This window comes from Leptinotarsa decemlineata, unplaced genomic scaffold (assembly GCF_025532065.1).
Source record: "Leptinotarsa decemlineata unplaced genomic scaffold, Ldec_3_MD MMD2_P_RNA_scaffold_11, whole genome shotgun sequence".
In the NCBI taxonomy this organism is placed as follows: Eukaryota; Metazoa; Arthropoda; class Insecta; order Coleoptera; family Chrysomelidae; genus Leptinotarsa; species Leptinotarsa decemlineata.
The window spans coordinates 2,227,249-2,253,623 of record NW_027412525.1 but is presented as its reverse complement, the minus strand read 5'-3'; the positions used below and the strand labels follow the sequence as shown (position 1 = coordinate 2,253,623).

The 26,375-nt window shown below is 39.3% G+C and overlaps 1 protein-coding gene across 1 annotated transcript in view; it reads right to left on the bottom strand.

The window, feature by feature from the left end:
- Positions 1-16,438: 16,438 nt before the first annotated feature.
- tfc (Brevican core protein triforce) overlaps positions 16,439-26,375 on the bottom strand; it is a 223,880-nt gene continuing 213,943 nt past the window's right edge. The window contains exon 5 of the mRNA XM_074169420.1: positions 16,439-20,380. Within this exon, the coding sequence (XP_074025521.1) occupies positions 20,133-20,380 (248 nt within the window). The 3' untranslated portion in view covers positions 16,439-20,132. The remainder of the gene's footprint in view (positions 20,381-26,375) is intronic.

Genomic DNA, 26,375 nt, shown 5'->3' with positions numbered 1-26,375 from the left:
GAGGAATAAAAGGAGGTGTTTTGGTCGGTAGGCGAGACCCGTCTCGACTCCAACACGCGATAAACGGCAGAAGCGTACGGAAAACATGAGTTTTCACCTCCACAAAGAAAGGTTAGGTTAAGTTAGGTTAAGTTATTTAGGTTAGGTAAGGTTAGGTGAAGTCATGGCAAGTCAGGTCAGGTCAGGTTAGGCTATGTTAGGTTAGGTTATGTTAGGTTAGGTAAGGTTAGGTTACGTTAGGTTGGGTCCTAGGGACTTGGGCGGCCTCACCGCCTGTATAAAAAAGGTGAGGGCGTCGAGGAAAGTAGCAATACTTTCCTTTTCCAGGTCGATGTGACGCGAAGCAAATAGCCTCTCCATCGGCAAGATCGTTGAGTGCCTACTCGTGGCGGACCTGTCTCCTACAGAACTCAATGGATCTAGAGGGGGAATCCTCGATAAAAAATCCTCCTGGAGTCACACATCTGGTGTGCAGGCATGGCGACCCTGGGATTTCTCCAGCTCGGATTCCACCTTCCTTCAACTTGTCTTGGGTGGACCTGTCTCGTTGTTCTTGCATCTTCGATCTATCGACCCCCTTTGGTCAACTCTTCTTCTTTCCGATCCTGACGCCAGTGGAGTATTCGAGGGCTAGGGATCATTATTTTGTAGTATGTCCTCGCCCAGGGAGTAAACCCTTCCAAAATTCCGTAACCTGAGGTGTTATGCGACCCGTGCCGAGAGGTGAATGACCAGACGTTATATAGTCTTGGACGGAGCCACCGGGAGGATGGCGATCTCCTGGTGTAGATAGCCTTAGCGGGGTAAGTGCGCACTGCCCCGCTGGAACTGAATTCCGACCCACCTCGTGGGAACAATCGTGAGTACAAATAAAAATTTACAAATAAAAGAAACGGGAGACCACCAGCCCGGTAATACTGGTGGCGTAAACAAAAATGTAGTACAATTGAGCGTAAGTAGGCAATCAAAACTGGGCAGAAGTTTCTCGGTCTCAGAAACTTCGAGAAAGAGGAGAATGGTATCTGCCTTTTGATAAAGGCGAAGAAAAGAGAGCCCGGAGGCATTTACAATCATGGAGGCAATTAAATGCAACAAAGATCAAATGCGGGAAATAGAAAAAGTATTGCCAGACTTCTCAAAAAATGAGAGGAAGATTAAGGATATTTTCCAAAAGATGCAGAAAACTACAGAACTGTTTCAGCGAAAAATAGTCCAGGAATGGCTGGAACGAAATAGAATGGAAACAGTAGCGAAACTGTATTTGGAGGCCGACACGCAAACCGAGACCAGACAGGCTAACTCTCACAACAGGGAAACTCAAACCGAGGAAAGGGCTCATAGGTCACAGGAAGCGGATGATGGAGGTGAGGACCAGGATAAATCAACAGGGAAAGGGGAAAAGCAGTCTAGACTAATAAGACATGCCGAGGCCATAGTGAAAGAACTTTCAATGAAGGTCAGAGACAACCCCAATATCCCCGAGGATACTAAGGAACTCATTAAGATGCTCGGTAATATTACCAGACAAATGGCGAATACTTACCTGATAGACACTACAGGAAGGGAAGGGACCTCAGGGCACGGACTAAAGACGCTGGGACGGACGATGACGAGTAAGGAGTGCACGTGCGTGTGCTCATGCTCAGCGTCTAGGCTTACTTCCCCAGAAGACCTGGAAGCTGTCGACGAATACGATGATTACAAAAGAGTTGAACAACTGCGATGGGAAGACCAGGTATATACGAGTACAACTGTAGTAGTGGAAAACCCCCTTGAGACGGAGGACGAGGTGCATAAGGTTGTCATAGTCGAACCTGAAGACCCAGAGATGACAGCAAGCATACAGAAGCTGTTCAGAGAGAAGTTCCCGGAACTGTCAAAACTCGAGGGAGAAATTGAGACCATTGAGCAATTGACCAGAGTCAGAGGAACAGGGAACATCTCGAGCAGAAAGGTCACCAGAATGATTTATGATGAAACGGCACCAGACCTCTGGGAGAAACTAAAAAAGTTGAAAGAGGCTATAAAGGAAGATAAGAGGGTGAGCCTGCATCACATCAAGTCAATACCAGTCAAAGACTTCAGGAAGATGGTTGAGGCAACTTTCCTTAGGGAAAACACTACGCTGTAAATATACACTACGGTCAAGAACAAGAACGGAAGCAGAGACAATAAGTACGGGGTCATAGTGAGCGAAGGTGGAAAATCTTATAGGGACATTCTAGGTGCAGTTAAAAATGCCGTAGGAAATTTTGAGGCGGCAAAGGCCATCAGAGGAATTAGGAAAACAAGAGAAGGAAACCTTCTCCTCACGACGGAAAAAGACCCGGAAGCGCTGTTAGAATTAAAGAAGGCCCTAGATGGTAAGGGATCACTCAAAACCATGAGCTTGGGAAGGAGCGGGGCTTCTGACACCTTTCACCTTAGAGGCATGGCGGCAGACGCCACTAAGGAAGAGGTCCGAGAGGCAATTAGAAGGGCCACTGGACAGTGGACTAGTGAATGTAAACTGAGCGAGATAAGGCCGTTTAGGAACGATACAACGGCCATAACGGTGACCTTGCCTAAAGATCTGGCTAAGCCAATGTACAAGAGGGAAGAGTTGAGGGTAGGCCTCGTCAAATGTAGTGTCGAAATGAGAGTGGTAGTCCATAAATGCATAAGACGCTGGAGCCATGATCATAAAAAGGACAGTTGCAAAGGGCTCGACAGAACAGGAAACTGTTACAAGTGTGGGAAGGCGGACCACAAAGCCCAAAATTGTGTAGAGAAAGAATACTGCCCAGTGTGCGACGCGACGGGACACACAGCAGGAAATGCGAGTTGCCCGCGCTTCAGATAGGCGCTCAAAGAGGCCAGAAGAAGCCTCAGAGAAAGGAGGAGGGCTAGTGTTACTAGTGGGGAAGACTTTTTCCCAATAATTGCCTACAAAAAAACAGTAAGCAGAAGAATGAAGACGGTGAGGAGTCTCCCAACATGGAGGAAGAAGTTTTCTCTTTGGAGACTGACGGGAGCAGATCCAAGGAAAGTACACCAGTCCTCGAAGACTCTGATAGACTAGAAGCAGAATCACTGAACGAAACCCATACTGTACTTCTAGGTTCAATAGAAGATCAGGCATCTAGATCAATGCAGGAGGAGACGGCGGAGGAGTCTCCTAACATCCAGTAATGCCACTAAAAATAATACAAATTAACGTGGAGAGAAGGGGGGCAGCACAAAAACTACTAGCAAAAATCATAGAGGAAGAAGGAGTAGACATTGCCCTGTTCCAAGAGCCAAACGTCCGGATAACATCTAACAATCCACGGTGGATACTCGACTCGACAAATACCTGTGCGGTATTCTGCGCGAACCTGGGCTGCGGCGTGGTAACACACGTGAAGGGGCAGGGCTTTGTCTGCATCAAATTCGAAGATTGGGCATCATATAGTTGCTACATATCCCCCAATACCTCGCTAGAAGTATACAAGGAAAGGCTACACCTTATTTTGGATCATGTGGTGGACTCAAAGACCGAAGCGATAGTGGCGGGAGACTTCAATGCCAAATCGCCTTCCTGGAATTCTCCATTAACAGATGCCAGAGGCACCTATATGGACGAAGCGCTGCATGCTCTGGACATGGTAGTCCTAAACGAGGGGAGTACCCCGACTTTCACTTGGGGAGCAACGACATCGTACATAGACGTAACCAGAAGACTAGCAGATTGGTGCATTCGTGGAGGGTATCCACAGGGGAAAGCTTTAGCCTACACAGACATATATTCTATGACATCAACAAAGGAAATGAGACACCGAAGAAAGAATGGGTGGAAAGGCCTCGCCCGCAGGCAGATGTATTTAGAGACGCCATTCGGATAGCCGCTAGGGGTGTAAAAGACGTAAAGAGCCTCGTCAAGGTAATCAGAGAGGTACAGGATCTGAGTACGGTGGCGACACAGGTTGGTCACAACAGGCTGCAGCCAGTATGGTGGAACGAGGAAATCGAGCAGCTCAGAATAATCTGCAATAATCACAGGAGGTCCCTCACAAGAGCTAGAGATAGAGACATGGATCAAACCACGATCGAAGGTCTAGAGGCTAGTTATAAAAGCGGCAGGAAGAAATTAAAGATTGCAATTAGGAGAGCACAAAGAAGGAAATGGGAGGAGCTATGTAGTGAGTTGGAAGAAGACCCCTGGGGGAGAGGATACCAATAGTCACAGGGTCGATGAGACATCTTAGGACCCCGTATGACCTACATCATACAATAAAAGTAAAAAGAATCAGGGAGCTGTTTCCAACTGACGACAGCCAGGTTCCATCATGCCCCAGACCAAACGAGGATCCACCATTGTTCAGCACCGAAGAACTCCAAGCGGCGGCGGGGAGATTAAAAAACAAAAAGGCACCAGGCCCGGACGGCATCCTTCCGGAGGCCATAAAGTTAGCGGCAGCTACAAGCCCGGACATCTTTTTAAATATCCTCAATGCGCTGCTGGTGGAGGGGGCCTTTTCCCAGGAATGGAAGAAGGCTAAGGTCATTCTGATACCCAAGGGCGGAGGGAATGAGACAAATACCAAGGTTAGGCCTATCAGTCTTATAGATATCCCGGCCAAACTGTATGAGCAGTTGCTGAAGGCAAGACTAGAAGCGGAGCTTGGAGACAAACATGGAATTTCGGACACCCAATTTGGTTTTAGGCCGAAAAAAAGCACAATCCAGGCAGTCCAGTTCGTACTGGAAAGAGCTTGTGAGAGAGGGGTAGCGTGGGGGGCGATCATCCTCATAGATGTGAAAAATGCCTTCAACACAGCGAAATGGGAAAAAATTCTACATAAACTACAGGAAATTGGAGTCAGCAACTATCTAACCTATATTATGTCCGAGTATCTCTCAGGAAGAACGTTGGTGTGTGGCAGGCACCAGCAAGATATGACACAGGGTATCCCGCAGGGTTCCATACTGGGGCCAACACTGTGGAACGTAGTCTACGATGGAGTGCTGAGACAAGACCTTCCGGAGGGATGCTCGACCGCAGCATTTGCTGATGACCTAGCATTGGTTGTGAGGGCAGAGAAGCCAAGCCTCTTTATGAATAGGGCAAACACCGCGCTCGCACTAATAGGGGAATGGATGAGTGCAAATGGCCTTGAAATCGCGCCTCAGAAAACTGAGGCCATCATAATAAAAGGCCCGAGAAAGAGGGACAATATCTTTTTTTATTTATAGGGAGTGAGGATAATACCAAAAAAGTTCGTAAAGTACCTTGGCGTCTGGCTGGACGACAAGAAGATTTTTAACGAGCATATTCGCAAGACCTGTGAGAAGGCTGATAGGCAAGTAGCCGCCCTGTTTAGGTTATTGCCCAAAATGAGGGGACCCACTACCGGCAAAAGAAGGTTGCTGTACGGCGTGGTACAATCTGTGATGCTATACGCGGCACCGGTCTGGAAAAGAGTAATGGAGGTGGAAAAATACAAGAGAATGGTAAATGCCACGCAGAGAAAAATGATCGTCAGAGTGATTGTCGCGTATAGAACAGTGTCAGCGGAGGCAGCTCGCGTGATAGCTGGAATACCCCCTATGGACCTCCTGGTCAGGAAAAGGTCTCGCTTGAACGAGATACCGGATGTCCAAAAAAAACATAAAGACACCGAGAGGCGGAGAACGGTACAGGAGTGGCAGGATAGGTGGGACACAAATACACTAAATGCCCAATGGACAAGAAGAGTAATATTGGATGTCCAGTCTTGGCTGGCCTGCAGACATAGACAGGTAAATTACTTTATTACACAGTTTCTTACAGGGCACGGTTCTTTCAGGCAATATACGAAGAAAATAGGCAGGAGTGAGGATGACTTATGTATTTACTGTGGGAGGTTTGACGACGTGAAACATACTATCATAGCATGTGACAGGTGGCTCAGAGAAAGAAGTATATTCGAACAGGAGACTGGAAGAGTAGCGGCCATCGATACCATGGTAAGAGAAATGTTAAATTCTAGAGAGAGTAATGAAACAAAAAGAGGTAGAAGAGAGAGAACATCAAAGAGAAGAGAGAAGGATTCAGACAGAACAAGGTCTGTAATTATCTAAGAAGTATAAGAAATTTTGCCGCCCAACTCTGATTATGTCCTTCCGGATAGTTCCAGGGATGGGATAGGGCCAGGGGTGGTTTTTGTCGGAGTAGCGCCCGACAGTACTAGGTCTGATAGACTACTTAGGCCAAGGACCTAGTCCTAAGCAGTTTCCACCCTACAGAAAAAAAAAAGGTTACGTTAGGTTAGCTTAGGTTGAGTTAGGTTAGGTTATTCAGTGAAAATAAGTGAAAATATCTTTAGAAAGTTTTCGATTTTTCGACTGATCTTTCTGGGATTTTTCAATTTTCAAAATCTGAAGAAAATATACAAACGTAAAAAGGTAAGCTTTTAGTTTTCCCTTATGAATTACTGTATGAATTCTAAGTAGTTTTCATAATGGAAAATGTAGTATTCATCGTATTAAATAATTTTGCCAATAAAAAAAATCAGAGAAATTGTATAGATACGAATCGTTTTGGAGATCAAAATCTGTCTATGTATTCAGAATTAAAAAAACAATTAAATGTAACGTTCAGGTTTTTCCTTCCATTTGTTTCATTTTCAAACTTCCTCTTCCAGATGTCAAAGTGTTGAAATGTGAAATATGCAATGTTGTTGATTGACTTCTGAAATATTCGATGTATTATTCTCTGATACTAGTGTGTTGCAATTTCGCCACTATCCATATCTTTCTTCAAAATGGACAGCTCACTTCGGTGGCAGTTGAGGAGCTGTTTGAAATACAGATATAAGAATATACGCTAATTCTTGGAGCTTACGTCCCCCGAACGAATATGAATAAGCAGTCTATTTCAGTCTGAAATAAGCACTGCTTTCAAACACCAGAACTGCAACAAGTTTCTCGAAATGCGTTATATCAGATCAGATGGAGTATCTCATCTCTTAAAGATATCAAATTTGTAAGTCATATCTTTCATTTTCTTTCAGAATGAATTTTACTAATGACATTTCTTCATCAAAACTTTCAGCTGTAAGAATATTACAAATCGTTTTTGATCTATTCTAAAACAAGTTTTTTAAACTCGAAGATACCTATCAGTATGTATTTTATTTTGTTGAACATTTATTTCAAAATGATATGGCGATGTTTCACATCAAGTAAAGTTGAAGTTGATTATCTTCAATCTCTAGTGTGAACTCAATTGTCGGTTCTTGTTCGTTAAAATGATTTAAAAGAACATCCAGATCATTATGATTTTCATTGCAAATAACAAAGATATCGTTAACATATCTCCACCACACTTTCGGACCATTCTGGTAGGTTCCAACGAAATATTTCCTACCTCAACACGAAGATAGCTGCACTCGTAAATAAAAGTTAGTGAATTTAAAAAATCTGTTGACAGTTACTCACTGAAGTTTCAGTAATTTTGGACGCGCAGTTGTTATGTAACAGTCGTTTGAATGAGATGGTGTGAACATAATCGAGTATCGAGCTGTCATTAAATAATTGATTTTGAAAGGCAATACGCCTACGCAAATCAAAGATGAGTTGGATTCTATATATGGGGACCACCATCATTTACCACAGTGAAATTTTGGGCAGCTGAATTTTTAAAGGTGGCCGTGAGAGCTTCTGGATGTCCAAAAACTGCAACTACCGACGAATATGGCCAAAGTTCACTAAAAGGTGCTAGATGACCGCCGAATTCGATTAAGAGAGCAGAGATTATGAACATTTCGAAAGAACAGCTTCTAGACGAAAAGTCGATTGGGGTGGATAGGGTCCCTAACGAAATTATTCGTAAGGCGACAGTATGATGGAACTCTTCAACGCCTATCTGGGAAAAGGGTTTTTCCCCGGAGCATGGAAGCTCACGAAGGTTGTCTGGATACCAAAAAAGGAATGAAATCCCAGACCAATCAGTTTGTTGACGGGCATGGGAAGGATGTTAGACAGACTTCTTAACGGTAGGATATGATGCAAAACAATTTGGTTTAAGAGTGGCAGTAGAGAGAATGATGAATAGGATAAGAGAAAATGAGAGAGGAAGGAGACAAAGTCTAGTTGTGGCGATGGATCTGTCAAACGCCTTTAATACCGCGTGGGCATCGGTAATTGAGGTGAGTCTGAGACGAATGAGGTTGTCGGAAAATGTGGGGAGGATATGCATGAGCTTCATAGGAGTGGCTCAGTCTCTGAAACGGTGAACAGAGGCTGTCCACATGGTTCAAATCTAGGACCGACACTGTGGAAGCATGATACGAGCGAATCAACAGTATGAAAGGCATATAAGGCATTGGGGCAACTGGAGTACAAGTGCAGGCTTAAGCAGATGACCAGGTTGTCATCATTGAAGGTAACTTCGTCGAAAGCTTAGAGGACAGATGGAAGTTGGTATGGAATGAATGAAAGGAGGAGAAGTGGCTGAGTTACAACGAAAGGAAGACAGAGGGTATGTACATACCAACCAGGAAGGATGAAAGACCTCCAGTTCTAGAAATGAATGGGAGAATTATGGAAATGAAAACGACCGTTAGGTACCTCGGAATTATGGTGGACTCAGGATAATTGTTCATAGACCACCACGAGAAAGTAAGTAAAAAACTGAGTGATCTGGCAGGAAAAATGGAAAGGTGGACCGAGAGAAACATTGGACTGAAGAGAGAATGTGTGAAAGTGATATAGGGAAGGGTAGCCAAATCTGCAGCTCTGTATGGAGTACAGGTGTGGGGAAATAGAGTGAATTATAGCAGGGTGAGGAGACAGCTGAGTGCAGCACAGATGCCCATCCTGTTGATCTCGTATGGGGCTTACAGGACGACGCCAACAGCTGCATTCTGTGTCATCACTGGAATGGCGCCATTGCAGATAGAAGAATGGGCCAGATATCAAGAATGGAGAGAGATCGGGACTAGGAAGACTTAGGATAGGGTGAAAGGAGTAGATAGGATATTCCCCTGGTTGCAAGAGGAGTTGCTGGAGGAAAGGGTCCTCCCGAAGGAGTGATTGAAGTATATGTAGATGCCGGAGCGAGGACTGAGGGCGAAAGAATAGGGATAGGCTGGGCATATAAAGGAGGAGAGAATGGATAGATCATAGGGAATGAGAGGTTCACCGGACAAAGCAGCGTGAATGAAACAGAGTTGATTGTGATCAAGCTAGTAATCAGCATGTGGAGCATGAATGAGAGCGTGAAAGTAATCAGTGACTCTGCTATGGCTGTAGAAAGAGTGAAAGCAGAAAGAATTCCCATTTTCATTCCTATACTTTCCTTCTGATGAAACAATTTCGATTTTTTTGATTCCTGATCGAAACAGTTTTCCATATCCATCCCAGATATTTCAGATACATTATTAGAATTCATATCTTCCAAAAATATGATTGAATCCAAAAAGAAGTGAATTTCTTTCCCTTTCACATGTGATAAAAGGTGATGACATCTCCCCCTATGAAGTCAGTTTCAGCCATATTTAAATAAATAAAGTCGTTTTTGGAAGTTATTCATTAAATAATTTATTTTCTTGAGACTTTGTACAACAAAGTTAACATAGTTCCTTCACTTTGTATTGAACATTTGTATAAGTATGACTTAGGTTTACTATTGACTACATATCTTTTGAAAAAACTTATAATACTTATAAATTATTACGATTATTTCGAATTATGCTGAAAGAAATTATTTTTCTAGGAAACTATTGAAAAACAATCAGAGGTTACGGGTTCTAATGAATTTAACCGAAAAGTTCGTGATAATTTATTACTATTACATCATTTTTAATTCTATTGTGACGCTCACTTGACGCCTAACCTGGACTATTGCTGCACAAAAATAAACAATTGATAACAGATTATTAGCTAAAGTTTATCACAATCTTTCGAACTGAGTTCTTTTCAAACTGTAATTGTTGATATAAATAATTGCATTAACTTACTGATATCATTTGTTTAGCCTTTTTATAAGTTAACATCAGTTTTATTTTTCAATTATCCAATTTTTAAATTTGAAATGATATATGGAGTTCAATCCACCACCCTATTCATTAATAGGTACAAATTTATTCAGTTCGTTGTTACTTTGAAATTATTTCACAACAAATGATTCTCACAACAGAAACAATACTTTTTCGAAACATTCATTTATGTTATGGAATTGGATAATACTTGATGAAAATCCATAATGTATTCAAGTAACCGTTTAATGTGAGACTTTCAGTAGACAGCTATAAAACCGCAACAACTACAACTCAATAGCTTTTTCAAGCGACTTCATAGTGAGAATGAAGTGTTATGAATAGGAATAGGACTTTGATCTTCCAAATATCCACAACAGATGCAACAAGGACAAACAATAAAAAAAATCCAACTTTCACACTGCTCACATAGAAACGTCTGATACTAATGGGTTTAATCATCATTTTCTCAAATTACTCCTATTACTATAGTAGTCATTTATATTGTAAGTTTCAAAATTTTAGAACACAACGGAAATATCAACAAGACTTAACAACAATGTTGTCTTTTAAGCATTGACCACCGACATATGTAATTCTTCATATAGTTTAAACATTATCTAAAAGAACAATTCGTTCAGGCCAGTCTCAAATTACCTACACTGTACGTTAATGGACTGACATCTATCAGAAAACAACTACTACCTGGTTAATACCACGAAGGGCATTGGATTATATCCGACGGGTGTCAGTGTAGGATTCTACACTGAAGTTATTTCTGCATATGGTGTTAGCGAACAACAAACAACATGTTTTTCATCGCCCCATCTGCGGTTGGTTATCTGATAAACAGTTCGCGTCTGTCAGAGTATTATGATACAGAACACAAAAATGGGCTTATAAAATTTCTGACATTGGCTGCTGTTTTGGTCTTTGTTTTGTTTAATAGTAGAGAATAGTAGAGATGAAACTCAGGGACGACGATAACACGGCATTTCAAAGAGGGATTTCTGACAACCAGTGCCACCATTAACCAAGGATAATGCCTGTGTATACACCATTTTTATCGAACGTTATTAGACCGGTTCAGTAACGATATACTATTGGGAAAAACTTATTGTAATAAAGCTGGTTTTAATCAGTCATGTAAACACCTACTTTAGGCACTGGCTGTAATGATTTAGTGATATGTAAATTCCCTAATGTATAGAATAGTAAATTTTTTTGAACGAAGCCCATTTGAATCGGATGAGTGCTAGTGAAGGATTAACTTAATTGGGAAAAGATTCAGGTTGATAAAATATTTTGCCAATCAGTGAAACTTATGCAAGAAATTGCTACTTAAAAAATGCTAAAATATGCAAACAAATTCCTCAATATCAATGTGTAAGTTTACATTTTTAGGTTTTCTGGAGCAACTGAATTTTCATTTCTTTTTCCTTGAATATATGATGTCACTAACAAAAAGTCCCAACAAGATAGTATTCCTGTCAAAATGAAAGGTATTTATTTATAATTTCACTTTTTACAGCTAAAAACGTCTGACAGCGCATATTCCGAATTCATGAGAACTTATTCGAATGTGTCATTATTAAAAAACAAAATTCGGGCTGGTAGGTCGTGGTCGAATACAACTCGTAGTACCAATTGTTTCGTCCACTACTGTGAACGAAGGTTATATCTTGAAATCTCAGCAACGACTAACTGCCGAGTTGACAATCATCTTCATTTCATTCAGGATTTGGAGACCAGCTCCCCTACCCTTTCGGCTGATCATTGGCCTTGAGATGGGCCAATGGGTACATGACTGATGGATGACGGCATGAAGTCCTTAGACATCAATGCCGCCCTTCACGGGATACCCCTACCTGACTGGGGTGGGATGGATGAAAAAGTTATTCATCCTTTAACGGGGGACATGAGGGCCTCATTCGACAGAGTGTCGGGGCCTTCTATATCGGGAGGGGTCGTCTACAGCATAATCTGTGGCTTCCCTAACTAACGGGTTTTCGTGAGTTTCCGTTTTTTCGAAAACTCTCTCATTCCTCGACTGAATGGACTGCCGAATGGAAGGCAGCTGCAAATCTCTGCGGATGGCTTCATTCCGCACGAACCAAGGAGCATTCACAATCATCCTAATTAGCTTATTTTGCAACCTTTCCAAAATGGAAATGTTGGACGGAGCCGCTTGTCCCCAGACGCCTGAAGCGTACATGATGACAGGCTTGAACATCGAGTTGTAGATCATGATTTTGTTTTTAAGACTCATCTTGGATTTCCTGTTGATCAGAGGGTACAGACCGGCTATCCGACCCTCGATCTTGGACTTAACGTACATGATGTGCGGGTTCCAAGTGAGCCTACGGTCTATTAAAAGGCCGAGGTACTTTACCCGCGCTTGCCAGTCAATCTCCCTTCCAGAGATTCTCACTTTTCTGGCCGGAGAAGATAGTAATCTCCCCATGGTTATCGCCTGAGTCTTTTCCGGGTTTACTCGGATCTTCCATTCGAGGTACTAGCGCTCGAGGTCGTCCAATGCACGTTGCATGTAGACGACGCCGAGCTCACGCCCCATGGAAGATGAGAGCAGAGCCGTGTCATCGGCGTACAGGGATATCTTCACTCTATCGGACCTGGGCAGGTCGCTTGTATAGAGTGAATACAGCGTCGGAGAGAGCACGGCCCCCTGTGGCACTCCAGCGAGGATCTCTCTGTTGTCGGACAGAGAGCCCTCTACTCTAACCTGAAAGGTTCTGCCTCTCAGGAAAGATCCGATCCACCGGATCAGGCCCCGAGGTAGGTCGAGCGCGTTTAGCTTATGTATAAGGCCTTCGTGCCATACTCGGTCGAAGGCCTTTGAAATATCCAAAAGTACTATATGTACTTTTTTGTTGTTATTCAGCTCGCTGATGGTGTTCTCGACCAACCTTAGAGCCTGTAGTTCAGTGGAGTGATCTCTCCTGAAGCCGAATTGTTCATTAGGCAGAACATTTCGGTCCTCAACTTCTTCGTTGAGTCTTTGCAGAACGACTCTTTCAGCCAGCTTAGCCGCCGACGAGAGTAGACTGATCGGGCGATAGTTCTGCGGGAACAGCTGGTTCTGACCCTGTTTCGGGAGCATGACGACGATCGCATGCTTCCACCTTCTAGGGAAGTGTCTGAGGGCCAACGAACTGTTGATAAGACTCAGCAAGAATTCAACGCTGTTTTCCGGGAGTCTCTTCAACAACTTGTTAGTTATTGAATCGGCTCCCGGAGCTTTCTTTGCTTTCGCAGCCTTGATGAGACCCTTCAGCTCCTCCATAGAAGCTGGACGGATGTCGTCGTCGTCATCCTCCCTGAGAAGTCGGTGAACCCGGTCTTCCAGCAGCATATCGCGGTCGATGTCGTCGTCGTCGTCAACGTTAAGTTGAAACTGACGTTCCATCGTGTCTGCAAAGGCTAACGCCTTGTCGGCGGGGGAGTAGCACACTCCGCGCTCTCCGTGAATGGGTGAGAGAGCAGTCTTCTTCCCCCTGAGCCTACGAGTGACTCGCCAAAGCTCGTCACTCCCAGGTTCGAAGGATTCCAAGAGCTCTTCCCACCTTTCGTTTCGATGTTCATTGATGGCCTGTTTGACACGATTGGCCATCCTATTCGCCGCTGTTTTGTCCCCTGGGAAAAGGGTTCGCTGGTAGAGCCTTCTCAGGCGGTTTCTCTCTCGTATCAAGGCTTTGATACGAGGGGGAAACTCGTTGTAGCTCTTCAGCGGACACTCCTCCCTGGAGGTGGCCGCTCGAAACGCATCATTCACGGAAAGCTCGAAACGCTCAACTGCCGCGTCGAGTTCGTCGGGAGAGTCGAGTACCTCAGGAGGGGCGCGCATCTCTTCGAGCTGGGCTGTGAAGACATCCCAGTCCGTCTTAGATCTCACGCGATACTCAGGGGGAGGAAGATCATCGCCCAGTACCAGGATTACTGGATTATGATCAGAATCCAGTTCCGACAGAACGTAAATTTCGCTAGTCAGAGAGACGTTTCTGAGAAGCGCGATGTCTAGTACGTCAGGCCTAGTCTGCCCGCGATAGTACGTAGGCTCATCTGGTCCCAGCACGAGATATTCATGTCTGTCAACATGCGCATGGAGCGCTTGGCCGTTTCGATTTGTGGCTCTGCAACTGCCGAGTCGCTTGTTCACTCGTATTTATAATTTGAGAGGGCGGTAGGGGTGATGGTGGACATGGCGGAAGGGTGGAAGTGAGGTGTCCATGCGAATGCCCACTTAAATGTATTATATTAAATGATGGTAATCAAGGACAGGTTTATAATGTTTGTTTGAAAGTGTTTGACAATGTTTCATGGAGAATTTTATTAGTTCTGAATCCCATTGTCTGATATACTATAATATGATTTGAAATATCTTAAAAAAAAAAAAAAAAAAAAAAAAAAAAATTGAAATGAATAGCTAAAAATAACAATTATATTGGCAATAAATACAATCAAATGAAAATCATATTTTATTAAACAATGGAAGTCCGAATTAGTGAAATTCAGGTTTTATAATGATACATGATACTTCTCAAAGATTGAATATTAGAATATCTATTATATATATATTTGATTGATGCAACTAATTTTCCTTTATTTTGAGTATTTCAATAATAAATTCTACGAAAAGGATTTGAAGCTTTATATCTTCTAATAATTATCTGCGAGCGCTTTCGACAGTTGGTAGTACTGTCATCATCTGGCATTCCTCAAACTGCCAGGAGGAGTGCCAGATGATGACAGTACTACCAACTGTCGAAAGCGCTCGCAGATAATTAATAGAAGATATAAAGCTTCAAATCCTTTTTGTAGAATTTAATATTGAAATATATATATATATATATATATATATATATATATATATATATATATATATATATATATATATATATATATATATATATATATTATTGATATCATTACATAGGATTTTATATGATGCCTGGACGAAATTATTTTTATTGTGAAACTTAGTTCACTTGCATTCTATCTAGACCTAGAATTTTATTTATATGTTTGTTTATACCTTTGTATGTTTATATATATGCATGTTTATAACTTAACTTCAATCCCATCTACACATTATTTAGCAAAAAGGATCAATAAAAAACTATCTATCTATCTATTGTAACTGATAATAATGATAAAATTTGTTTGAAGGTAGTTGACAATGTTTCGTGGTGTATTTCATCGTCAGTATTCACCCGAAGACGATTGTGGATACTAAAAATCGAAACGTCATGACGTAACTTGATTTGGAATCTTTTGATTTTTATTTTTAATTTTTTGTTAATAATATTTTTTAATTTTTTTAATTTTCAGCTTTTATTAATATTTCAATTTTTTATTTCTTTGCTTGTTGCTTGTATGTTATTCCTTTATAATTTCAGTTTTTGGTTGAATACAATTGTTATTTTCGGTTAATCTTTTTGATTTTTTTCAGGGATTTCAAATCAATTTATATTACATTAGACAATGGAAGTCCGAACTGATGAAATACTGTGATAAAATTCATTCACTCAAACAAAAGAAGCTTCAAAACTTTCAATTTCAATATAGAGTACCTACAGACAACACAAAACAAAAGTGCAGCCTCAACCTTCAAAGTGATTCATCACGCGTGTTGTATCGGAGACCACTTGCATTTATTTTGTCGGGCGATAATTTTGATTTTCCGAAATCTCCTTCGACGCCAAAACTTTCCAAAACCTAAAATATTGTTATGTGACCAGTATATAGTTTGAGGTCGAAGTGACTCAAATATCAAACAATGTATTCTTTTTGAATTCATTTTGACGAATTTATGACTTCAATGCTTTCATTTCAGAATTTGGATTCTCTGTAAAGATGTAAAATGACATGATTGGAAGAAGCAGATCCAATGTGTCCATAGATGCTTTCAACCACAATATGTTGGATTCATCCAGAGGTTCCATTTTAAAATTCATCCAGTAACGGAAAATTAAAAAATCAGCCAACAGTGAAAACTTCGTTATCAAAGTTATTTTTTTGTCTTTCTTGTTACTGAATATAATCATTTTCTCAATTTGAAACGGGAAATGTTGAAAAAAATTGTGGTAAATTACAAAATGTAATAGATTGTAAACGCAATATATTATTAAAGATACGCTTGTTATATTTTTTCAAGTTATTGACACAAAAATATATGTCTGCCTTAGAAATCCAAGTCACAAAACTCCACATTTGTATTAGTTGTGCTACGATCCAATGAGTTTTGATTTCTCAATTTTCTGAGGCATTATTCACAGTTTCTTATATGCTGAAATTATTCAGTAAAGTACGTTCCCATCTGTACTCATAAAGTCCTAAAATATTTGGACAAAAAAATGGCGCATTCAATAAATTAATTCACAAAACTTGATATACCTACTTGTAGTAATATGAAAAAATTCCAGAAATCATACAATGTATTTATCGTGTATTTTTTATTCGTTCAACATGTAATACCAAAATGTAAAAATACATTTGAGTGATATGAATTATGTAAAATTATATGTTTGCCATGGCTCTAAGTTATTAGTGATATTTATTGTGAATTTACAAGAATAATTTTCATAGTGTAATAAGCTATCCTTAAGAGATATCCATATGCGTTCGCGGGAATTTATGTAGATTTATAAAAGCAGAACAATTGTTTTGGAATTTTTTCAAATCGGGTGGTCAGACTACCAACCAATAATATCTTGGGAGACATCTTTGAAAGTTGTTCGCTAATTGGTGAAAAAATTTTGGCTAACTGGACGATCCTAATAAAGCTATAGAAGTAACAATATTGAAACAAATTACAAGTTCCATCATATTTTGGTCATTTCAAAGCTTTAAATTTTCTGAAGAATTAAAAGACTTTCAAAAGCGACAGCCCACTCTGTATTTTATATGTTTATATTCTTTATATCACTCGATCATTATGTCATAAACATTTAAATGAACTATCAATAATTTGCTATTCAGTCTTTAGTGAATACACGGCACCTATTCATTTATTGAAAATAATTTGTGCTTTCAGGGACAACTGAAATCACATTCAAGAAATCTCATTCATCTTTATCAGCCAAGGTCATTATGCATTCTCTTCAGATCTTCTTTACAAAAAATCTCATCGCCTTAAGGCTGTGTCGTGACTCGATTTCGAAAACTATTCCGGATTTTGATGTTGACCAATATGTTAAGGTTAAACTGAATATTGAAATACACATCGGAGAAAACAAGAGAAGCGTCTTTTTTTATTCTCCGGTAGATTGGAATTTTATTGCTTCAATTGACGTCACTTGATATTCTTTTATAGTTTATCTTTTTTGAATTCGAGAGATTATTATTTTTAACACGGTTACACCGTGCATATGTAAAGTTTATCATTTTTAGTAACCAGTTGTTGTCCATCTTTGTAATTGGCTGCACCGCACTGATGAGGCCAATAGCCAGAAACACGTGTCCGCGGTTTGCCTCCATTTTTTGAGTGTTCTGTCCACAAATTTTCAGTCAAAAATTTTCAAATTTTCAGTCAAATCTCTGCGGGATATAAAAGCACTATTTTTTGCTATTCAACCTTACATAAATTAATTTTTTTCTTTATCAAGAATATCTAAAGAATAAATGTGACTCAAACACTATATGGTAAAATAAATCCAAACATAAAAACCGAAAAGTCAAATGCAAATGTTACTTTGAACATTTTGTTACAGCACCAGAGAAAATGTGATTGTTATGATATTTGCATATACAGTGAGATTTAAATGTAAGTGAAAAATTATCAGTGATCTATAATTTTTTTATTATATTGAAATTATTTGTTTGATTTTATTGATCAAAAGTTAAAATATAATGTTTGAGCTATTATTATTTTTACTTGTGTGAACCATTTCTAGAAATAGCCTTTCGACTTCATTATTTTCAACTGCTGAAATTTTTGAATTTTCGTAATCCATAACATGATCTGAAGAGATAATATATTCTGATAACAATACACAAGAACGTTTATTGAGTCTGCAGTCACTTTTATGTGACGTGATCCTTCCAGATAGATCACAACTGGTCTCACCAATGTAAATTGAATTACAAGAAGAACATGGAATACTATACATAATGTTAGATTTTTCTTTGTTGCTGAGAGGGGTTTTGATTTTAGAATATAGCGATTAAATTGTTTTATAATTTCTGGTAGAAATTCTAATACTTTAAATGTTTCGAAATATATTTAAGTAATTTAAGGGTTAAATTTGGAATTTAAATAGCCCGCAGAGATTAGACTGAAATACCCAACTCAAAAATAACCTATAGTTATATAATAGCCAGTCGAATAAATTTGACCTTTCAATATATATATTTAAATATCAATATAAGTTACAAAAAAAAATTTAAAGCTTTATAACTCCTATTTAATTATATGCGAGCGCTTTCGACAGCTGGTCGTGCTGTCATCATCAAGGCGCTACTCAAGTTTGAGTAGGGAATCTTCGAAAGAAAGGAAGGAAGCCAATAATTTCAGAAGAAGTAACTGTATACATAGATTTGTAGATCATGCAAAGAAGTAACTTTCATACACAAACTGGAAGAAAAACCCTTTCTGAAACAGATACTTCCATATAAACATTGAATTACAGAAAAAAAATATTTCGAAACAAATACTTTTATATGAACACTGAAATATACAAAAAACACTTTTCTCTACTCAGTTTGTATTCCGAACATTCGTTATGGAATTGAATTACAGAATTCCTACACAACATACTAAATGAAAAGTAAGAATTTCACTTAAATGAAACAGTGTCATCCTCACTGGTAGACATCGATGTTTCGCTGTAAGACATTTGCCTTAGGGTTCTTCAGTACCAGTCTGGATAACATTATAAAAAAACACACACAATTCATTCATAAATTACGACCTTATGTCACGAAATGAATTTGATCTATTCATGTCATCGATGACATCGTAATGACATTAATTCGCTTATTCGAAGGAGTCTTGTTTAAATTGAAAGGGTGGGAATCTTCAAAAGAGAAGAATGAAGCAATCAATTTCAAAAAAAGTAATTCTATATATAAATGTCTAGATCATGCAAAGAATTAACTTGTCCTAAGGCCAGTGTCTTACGGCGAAACATCGATGTCTACCAGTGAGGATGAGTGTTCCATATAAGTGACATTCTCACCTTTCATTCAGTATATTGCGTAGAAATCCTGTGAATGATCTCTGAATCAATTCCATAACGAATGTTTGGAATACAAACTGAGTGGAAAAAAGTATATTAAATTATTTGTTTCGAAAGAGTTTATCTTTCGCGTGATTCAATTCTTATATGAAAGTAGCTGTTTTACGAGAGCTTTTTCTTCCAGTTTGTGTCTGAAGTTACTTCTTTGCATGATCTATACATCCATGTATAGAGTTACTTCTTTCTTTGGAGGATTCCCATATTTTTTTGTATCAAGATGAAGTAGTACAAAGTCAAAAACTTCCTTTCCCAAAAATTGTCACTTCTAAAATTTAAAAATGACAAATTGAATAATTTTTAGGGAAGTTGACTGTAGGCTCCTTATATTTCAGCTTAAATATATACTTGATAACTTAATTTTGAAGTTTTTCATTTGGTTTCAGTAATGAATTTGTTGCCATTCCCCATATTGATATTGGATATTCAATTCATGAATAGAATAACTGAAAGTAAATCAATTCAATGTATTTTAAAAATATTTCTGTTAGACGATAACACTTTTCTAGTGTACCTGTTTGAAGTACATCGAGTTCTCACAAAATGCAATGATCGTTAACATAGTGAATAATTAAGGTACCTTTATAGTTATCTAAATTTCAGTCCTGGCTCTAAACTTCGAAAGTAAATATTTAGCGAAGTATCCACTATTTGGAAAAAAAACTTCTTTGATGCATTCCTATTGAAAATTGTCTTATAAATAACCTGGTTGAAACCTCAATATTATTTACAACAAAATTCGGTGGTAAGTTCTAGACTAGAATCGTTAAAGGTATACCACACACAAGCTGAACAAATGATATCACGCATTCCTTCTACATAAGATCAGTAACGCATTTTCACTTTCAGTCATTGAATGAAACAATTGAAACACACTATTTACACACACTCAGTTTGCTCAAGGTTGCACTTCACAAACAAAATACGTTTCGAATGAACAAGGCGAATCGTTCCACTTCAATCCCTTTCCGTCTCTGTTCCAAAGTTCTAAACAATTTTCCTGTTCTCCGTTTTCGTATTCGAAGTTGTTAGGTTCGCCAGCATTCCAGTTCGTGTAGGTGATCGGTCGACCGGTGGACATCCAGAAAAAGTTGCCCTCTTCCGCTATATCGGTTCCAGACGTCCAGAAATGTTCGTTTCCATAACCTGCAGAAAAATTACACATTACTGTAAGTGGCACGACTGGATATGAAGTACGGTATACAAAATGTTGAATTTAAGGTCATCTGAGTTGAATAACAAATCGGAAATACAAATATGTCGATTGTCTCAATTCCAAATCAACTATTCAGACCCTAATATTATATCTGAGCATATACATTATTGGATGGTAACTAAATTCACAATTGAACGGAAACATTTAACAGACAAAACTGCGATCAGATTTTGAATGGAAGTAATAGAGGAGTTAGGCTACTTTTCACAAACTTGGAGTTGATACGTGGATGATGTATTTTGACACAATCTTGTGACTTGATAGGTAAGGTTAGGTAAGGTCCATAGTGAGTGGGTCTATTCGATCCTCCACCTCAATCCGCGAGGGTTTATTGTGGCTCACACATATTCACACTCGACCAAATAAACCCAGCTTCTTAACGAAGCCGATTAGTTTATATGGTGAGTGGACTTTCAGGTCAGATAGTAAGAATATGGCTCTGTCGAACTCTAAAAACTTGATTCGGTCCCCAGCGGGGCAGGCACAAAGTATATGCTCTGCCGTTTCATCATTTTCTGAACAGAGGCGACACACAGTGTCTTCCAACAGTCCAAGTCTCTGCATGTGATGATTCAACTGATAGTGACCTGTGAGAAAGCTTGTTAGACATCATAGTTCATCCCTACTGTAGTACAACAACTGTTTGGTGTCAAGCTTCGAAGGGTGAATAAACGCCTTGAAGTGGGCCAATCCTGAAAGATTTTGCCAGAAATATATAAATCTTCTTGCCATCCAGCTGTTCAATCTTTGTTTGGCAAAGAATAAAGCGATGTCAATGACAGGTTGTGGTCCGATGAAGCTGCTTGTAGCACCCTCCCTTGCCAGGGAGTCAGCAGTCTCATTGCCTTCCAAGCTAGTATGGCCAGGAATCCGGACCAGACACCAGAATGATTTTTCGATCTATCTGTGAACCAACAACTATCTGCTCTTAATATTACCTTCTCCAGGAGAATCCAGTCCTCTCTACTTGGGAACAGTATTTTATAAGGTAGTTCGTAGTTGAAAGTTGGATGCATGAAGTCAGAGGTCATTTCCAGAATGCTGTGAGTTCTAGTGTTAACCAACAGTCTGATGCACTCTGAATTAAATTGACTTGTGCTATTGGCAATGTGCACAAGTCTATATGCATTCCATCTAGCCTCCCTGTCCAGAAAAATGTGGAGAGGAGGTAGATCTAGAAGGATCTCCATGGCCGCTGACATTGTGCTACTGATGGCACCACTGATGGCCAGGCAAGTCTGTCTCTGTAAGCCAGAGAGCTTCACCTGGGCCGTTTTCTGTAAGCCCCAAGTTTCATCACAAATCCTTCGACAAGGCCATCGGGACAGTCTGGCTTTGTGTAAAACTTTTTCCAAGTGAGCGTTCCAGGTGAGTTTTTAACAAGGACAATGTCAAGATATTTCACCTCCGTTCCAAATGGAATGACCACACCATTGAGGGAGAGTGGCGTTAGATCGTCCAATTTTCTCCTTCTGGTGAAGGGTATTATCACAGTTTTGCTGCGGTTGACAGACATCTGCTCTCTCGGGCACCAACCGTGAACAACGTCCATCGTGCTTTGGAGGATATAACAAGCTACCCTTCCCGACGTGGACCTTGCCATCTGCATAAGCTTGCAGATCTATTTCTCTTCTGTCGAGGGCATCAATCAGACTATCCATCAGGAGCGACCACAGAAGGGGAGATAGTACCCCACCTTGAGGGCAGGCGACCCTGAACCTAATGGCCTCGCAGTGAAAAGTCGTAGTTGCAGTTCTGTTCACCAGCATGGCATAGATCAAGCCAGTTATGGTCGATTCTATACCTTTCCTAGCCAGAGATGATCTTATAGATTTAGGTAGTGCATTGTCAAATGCTCCTTCAATATCGAGAAATACAGCAACTTCAATCTCCTTGTTGTCAAGATATTGGGAAATTTTCTCTACAATGTTGTTCAATGCTAAATCTGTCGATTTGCCGGTTTGATAAACATACTTGTGGTCATTCAGATGGGATGCATATAATGCCACCCTCCTGACGTGTCCGTCCAGTATCCTTTCAAGTTCTTTCAACAGGAAAGTTTTCACTTTTGACTTTTACAAGTCAAGACGCGACGCTACAAGAAACATGTTTCACATATTCGATTTCATAGACTAGAGAAGTCCAGTATTGCTTAGCATGCCATAGAGAACGGCCACAAAATAAGTGATGAATTCTTGAAATTATTGAGGCCTGTACATGACAACAAGTTTTAAGATGCCTTCTAAAATCAAATGAAAAAAAGTGGAATGAGATATATGCATGGTGATAAAAGTTCGATTCCTAATAGATCACTGTTCGCATTAGTACATATTTATAGGAAGAAAAAAATTAGGTAGGACAATAACAAAATAAATACTAAGAATTGATTCAACGTTCCTCATTAAGAGAAGTACCGATTCGTCTAGATTCATAAGTGAATATCATTGTAACTTGTAAAAAGTAGTTTCAGTCATTTCCTAATGATGTGAACTTGGGTAGCGAAACGCGAATCGAGAGACAGCATTTTTGTTCCGGTGAGGAAAAATGTTTTCCAATTGAAGATTAGTTTTTTGATCAAGAATGTGAAAGAAAGCAAATAAAAGAAAATACTCGTAGGAATTGGAAACAGAAACGCCATAAGATAATATTGAAAGCAAAGGAGATAATTTTGAATCTCATGGGAATGGGATGGGTCCGATAATTAAGCGCAAATGACCCAAGAATGTTTAATTGCCCAAAAAAGATCAAATATAAAATCATTGAGGAACTCGTCTACCAGAGACTTGATGGAGGCCAAATCAAAGATGACCAATGAGAACCTAGGCAAATTGTCTTTGGATCAGCGGAGAAGCATTGATGCTGACAAGACACACCAACGAAAATCATACATAATGTGTTGGCTATACATAATGGTGGTTGAACCCTTGAGAATATATGCATCTTTGATTTGGTGGCGACATATGAGAAAAGTCCCCACTGATAACAAACTAGAGAAGGTGCAAGGATTTGCTTGTTCGGAAATTATATGGGTGTGTTGATAACACTCTAGAATTTTGCAATAATTTGGGCCAAAAGAGAGGATCAACTAAGATTGAAAAATACATGGAGATGAAAAGGATCAGACGAAACTGAAATTTCGAAATATATTGAGAAACGAACATCAAATATGTTTATAACACATGACATCTAAGTACACTTTCGTTTCAAACTTCACCGTTAAAGTTAAAGACCGTAAAGAATGGATGCTGAACAGTTACCCTGGGAACATGCTTGGCAGAAATAATTATATAATCGAACATTAACTTGAGACCTCAAGGAAATGAGTAGGTCGATTTTTTTATATACAGTTAGGTTGAACTCGGGCACTGATTAACCCAAGAGTGGCATTGAAACTAGTCTGAAAATGTATGGTGAACAAATGACAAGAATAGACCAACCCTTAACTGGGTGCCTGGTTAAAATATTTCAATATTGTAACAGAGCCTGACTTGGCATAACTTCACATTGGATTCAAAATGGTTAATAAATTGCTCTAACATCTAGGAATCACAGAAAACGGGAGCTGATGAGTGTGTTAGACATCGATCAACCGCTCAATATATGAGTCATAAATCAGCTATGGGGGCACAAGAACATATTTGAAAATGAATGAGTAAGTTTCGAAAAAATTTCACTTGGGAACACACACATGAGAGAAGCACTTGCACTTTGCATTTTTCCTGAGTCTAAGAAGAAATGAATAACTGGGACGGCTCTCAATAACAGAAAAAAAAACATCAAAAGTAATAATCACGTAAGAAAGACACAGAGAGTATTATATAAATTTAATCAGCCTCAGTCCCTTACCTGCAGCGGATGGCGTTTAAATCCCCTGCAGAGTGAGATATCACCCGTGAAGGTGGGAGTTCTTATAAATTGACACTTCATTGTAAGGTGTGTATCCGTACAGAAAGGATTATGACTCTGAATTCACCTCAAAATATCAGTAACCCTCTCAATGTATCTTGTCACTCTTGTCACGGTGAGTGAAGGCTCTGTCGTTACGGACATACGTTCCCTAGCTAGCCGTGGAGCAAGATCTCATCAAACCTAGAAAACTAAATGGTGCAGCCAGGAAGTGAACTATCGCCTCCTCAAGGGCGGAATATCTTATGAGTCTTCTCTGCATCTCAGAAAAAGAAACAAATTACCTCAAACAATGATTTTCCCATACCAGTAGCACAAAAGCGCTGCTTGGCTGAATATAGTATTCGTCAGGTGTAGCTGAGATAGATAGGCTGCAATCTTCAATCTGGCACCTTGACTATCGGGCAACCTCAATATCAACCAACTGATTGGAACCTCTTCAATGTGTCATTGACACTGCCGTAGGGGATATTTCAGAAGAAAGTCCACAGGTACGATTCCAGAGCCGCACATTCCGGCCTGGATAGCTACCGGTTGCCTGAGAGAATCAGTGGATCGGTTCCGGGCTGGCAAGAGAGTATATCTCTGAAATTTGTCATAGGAGGTCTATTTCTCCAGTCACCCATTTGTGTTACACAATGATTATCGACCAGGTTCTCACTAGAAGGTGTTGACAATGTTTCATGGTGCATTTCATTAGTTCGGACTTCCATTGTCTAATATGATATGAATTGATTGACCTATTAACACTAGATGACAATTAAAAAATAGTATTAACAAAAAATGAAAATTAAAAATTAAAAGATTCCAAAACCAAGTTACTAAACGACGCGACATTTCGATTGTTAGTATCCACAATCGTCTTCGGGTGATAACTAGTGATAATCAGATTGGTTTGGGATCTTTTAATTTTCATTTCTTGTTAATATTTTTTTGAATTCATCTCGTGTTAATAGTTCAATTTTTTTCATTTTTTGGTTGTTGCTTGCATTTTATTTCATTGTAATTTAATTTTTTTTGTTTTCTTAATATAATGGTTACTTTTCAGCTACCCTTTTTGATTTTGTACAGATTCTTTCAAGGATTTCAAATTAATTTATATCATATTAGACAATCGAAGTCCAAACTAATGAAATGTGTTATATTTAAGTTTGGACTTTCAGCCGTTGAAGCCTGCCTTGCGTATTGAAGAAAGACATAAAATGATTTACGATTATAGTCTATTTCAAAAGAGTGTAGAGTAATAAAATCTCATTAAGTATTCAAAAGCGCTACAGGGTGATCCGTCAATAAATTCTGTCACTTCCCTAGTCCGCATTGCAAAATTATGTCGTTTCATAAAGAGCAGGTAGGTATCACCCTGTTTTAAGGGATTTGTCCATTGTTATCGACGGATAAATACTGAGCCAGAGGCGCGCTAGTGGGATAATTGCCAAAAGAATATGCATTCATAAAAATTATATTAAAGGAAATAAAAATTTAATACAGCAGAACAGTGTTATTAAAAAAATATAAAATGTAACAATAAAATATATACGAACCGAAATCGGGAAATACTCACAAACACACACGAACGAACTTTACGTATTGAAACACTTGTGGGGACTTTAAATCAATTTATTCACAAAAACGACAAGAACTTTACTGGATACGTTATTACAATTTGACACTTGAACAATACTAAAACTGTGAACTTCCCTTAACGTTTAACAACACTCTATTTATACCCTAATTGAATGTTCTAGAGATTACTAGGTACAATTTTCGAGAACCTTCCGAGAAAATAATTATTCAGACTACCCTTAATTCTAAACCCTAACCTAAGCAAAAGTGTCACTGTCACTGATACACTGGTCTCTGTCCAGATTGCTTATCCCGCTACAGTATATTTACAATTCAATTAAATTATTCTACATCAGTATAGTCTTCATCCGAAGAACTGTCATCATCCCCTGGTGTTATAATTATAGGGTCAACCACCTGATCGACCAAGTTGTCCAGTTCCCACATTTTATCTTC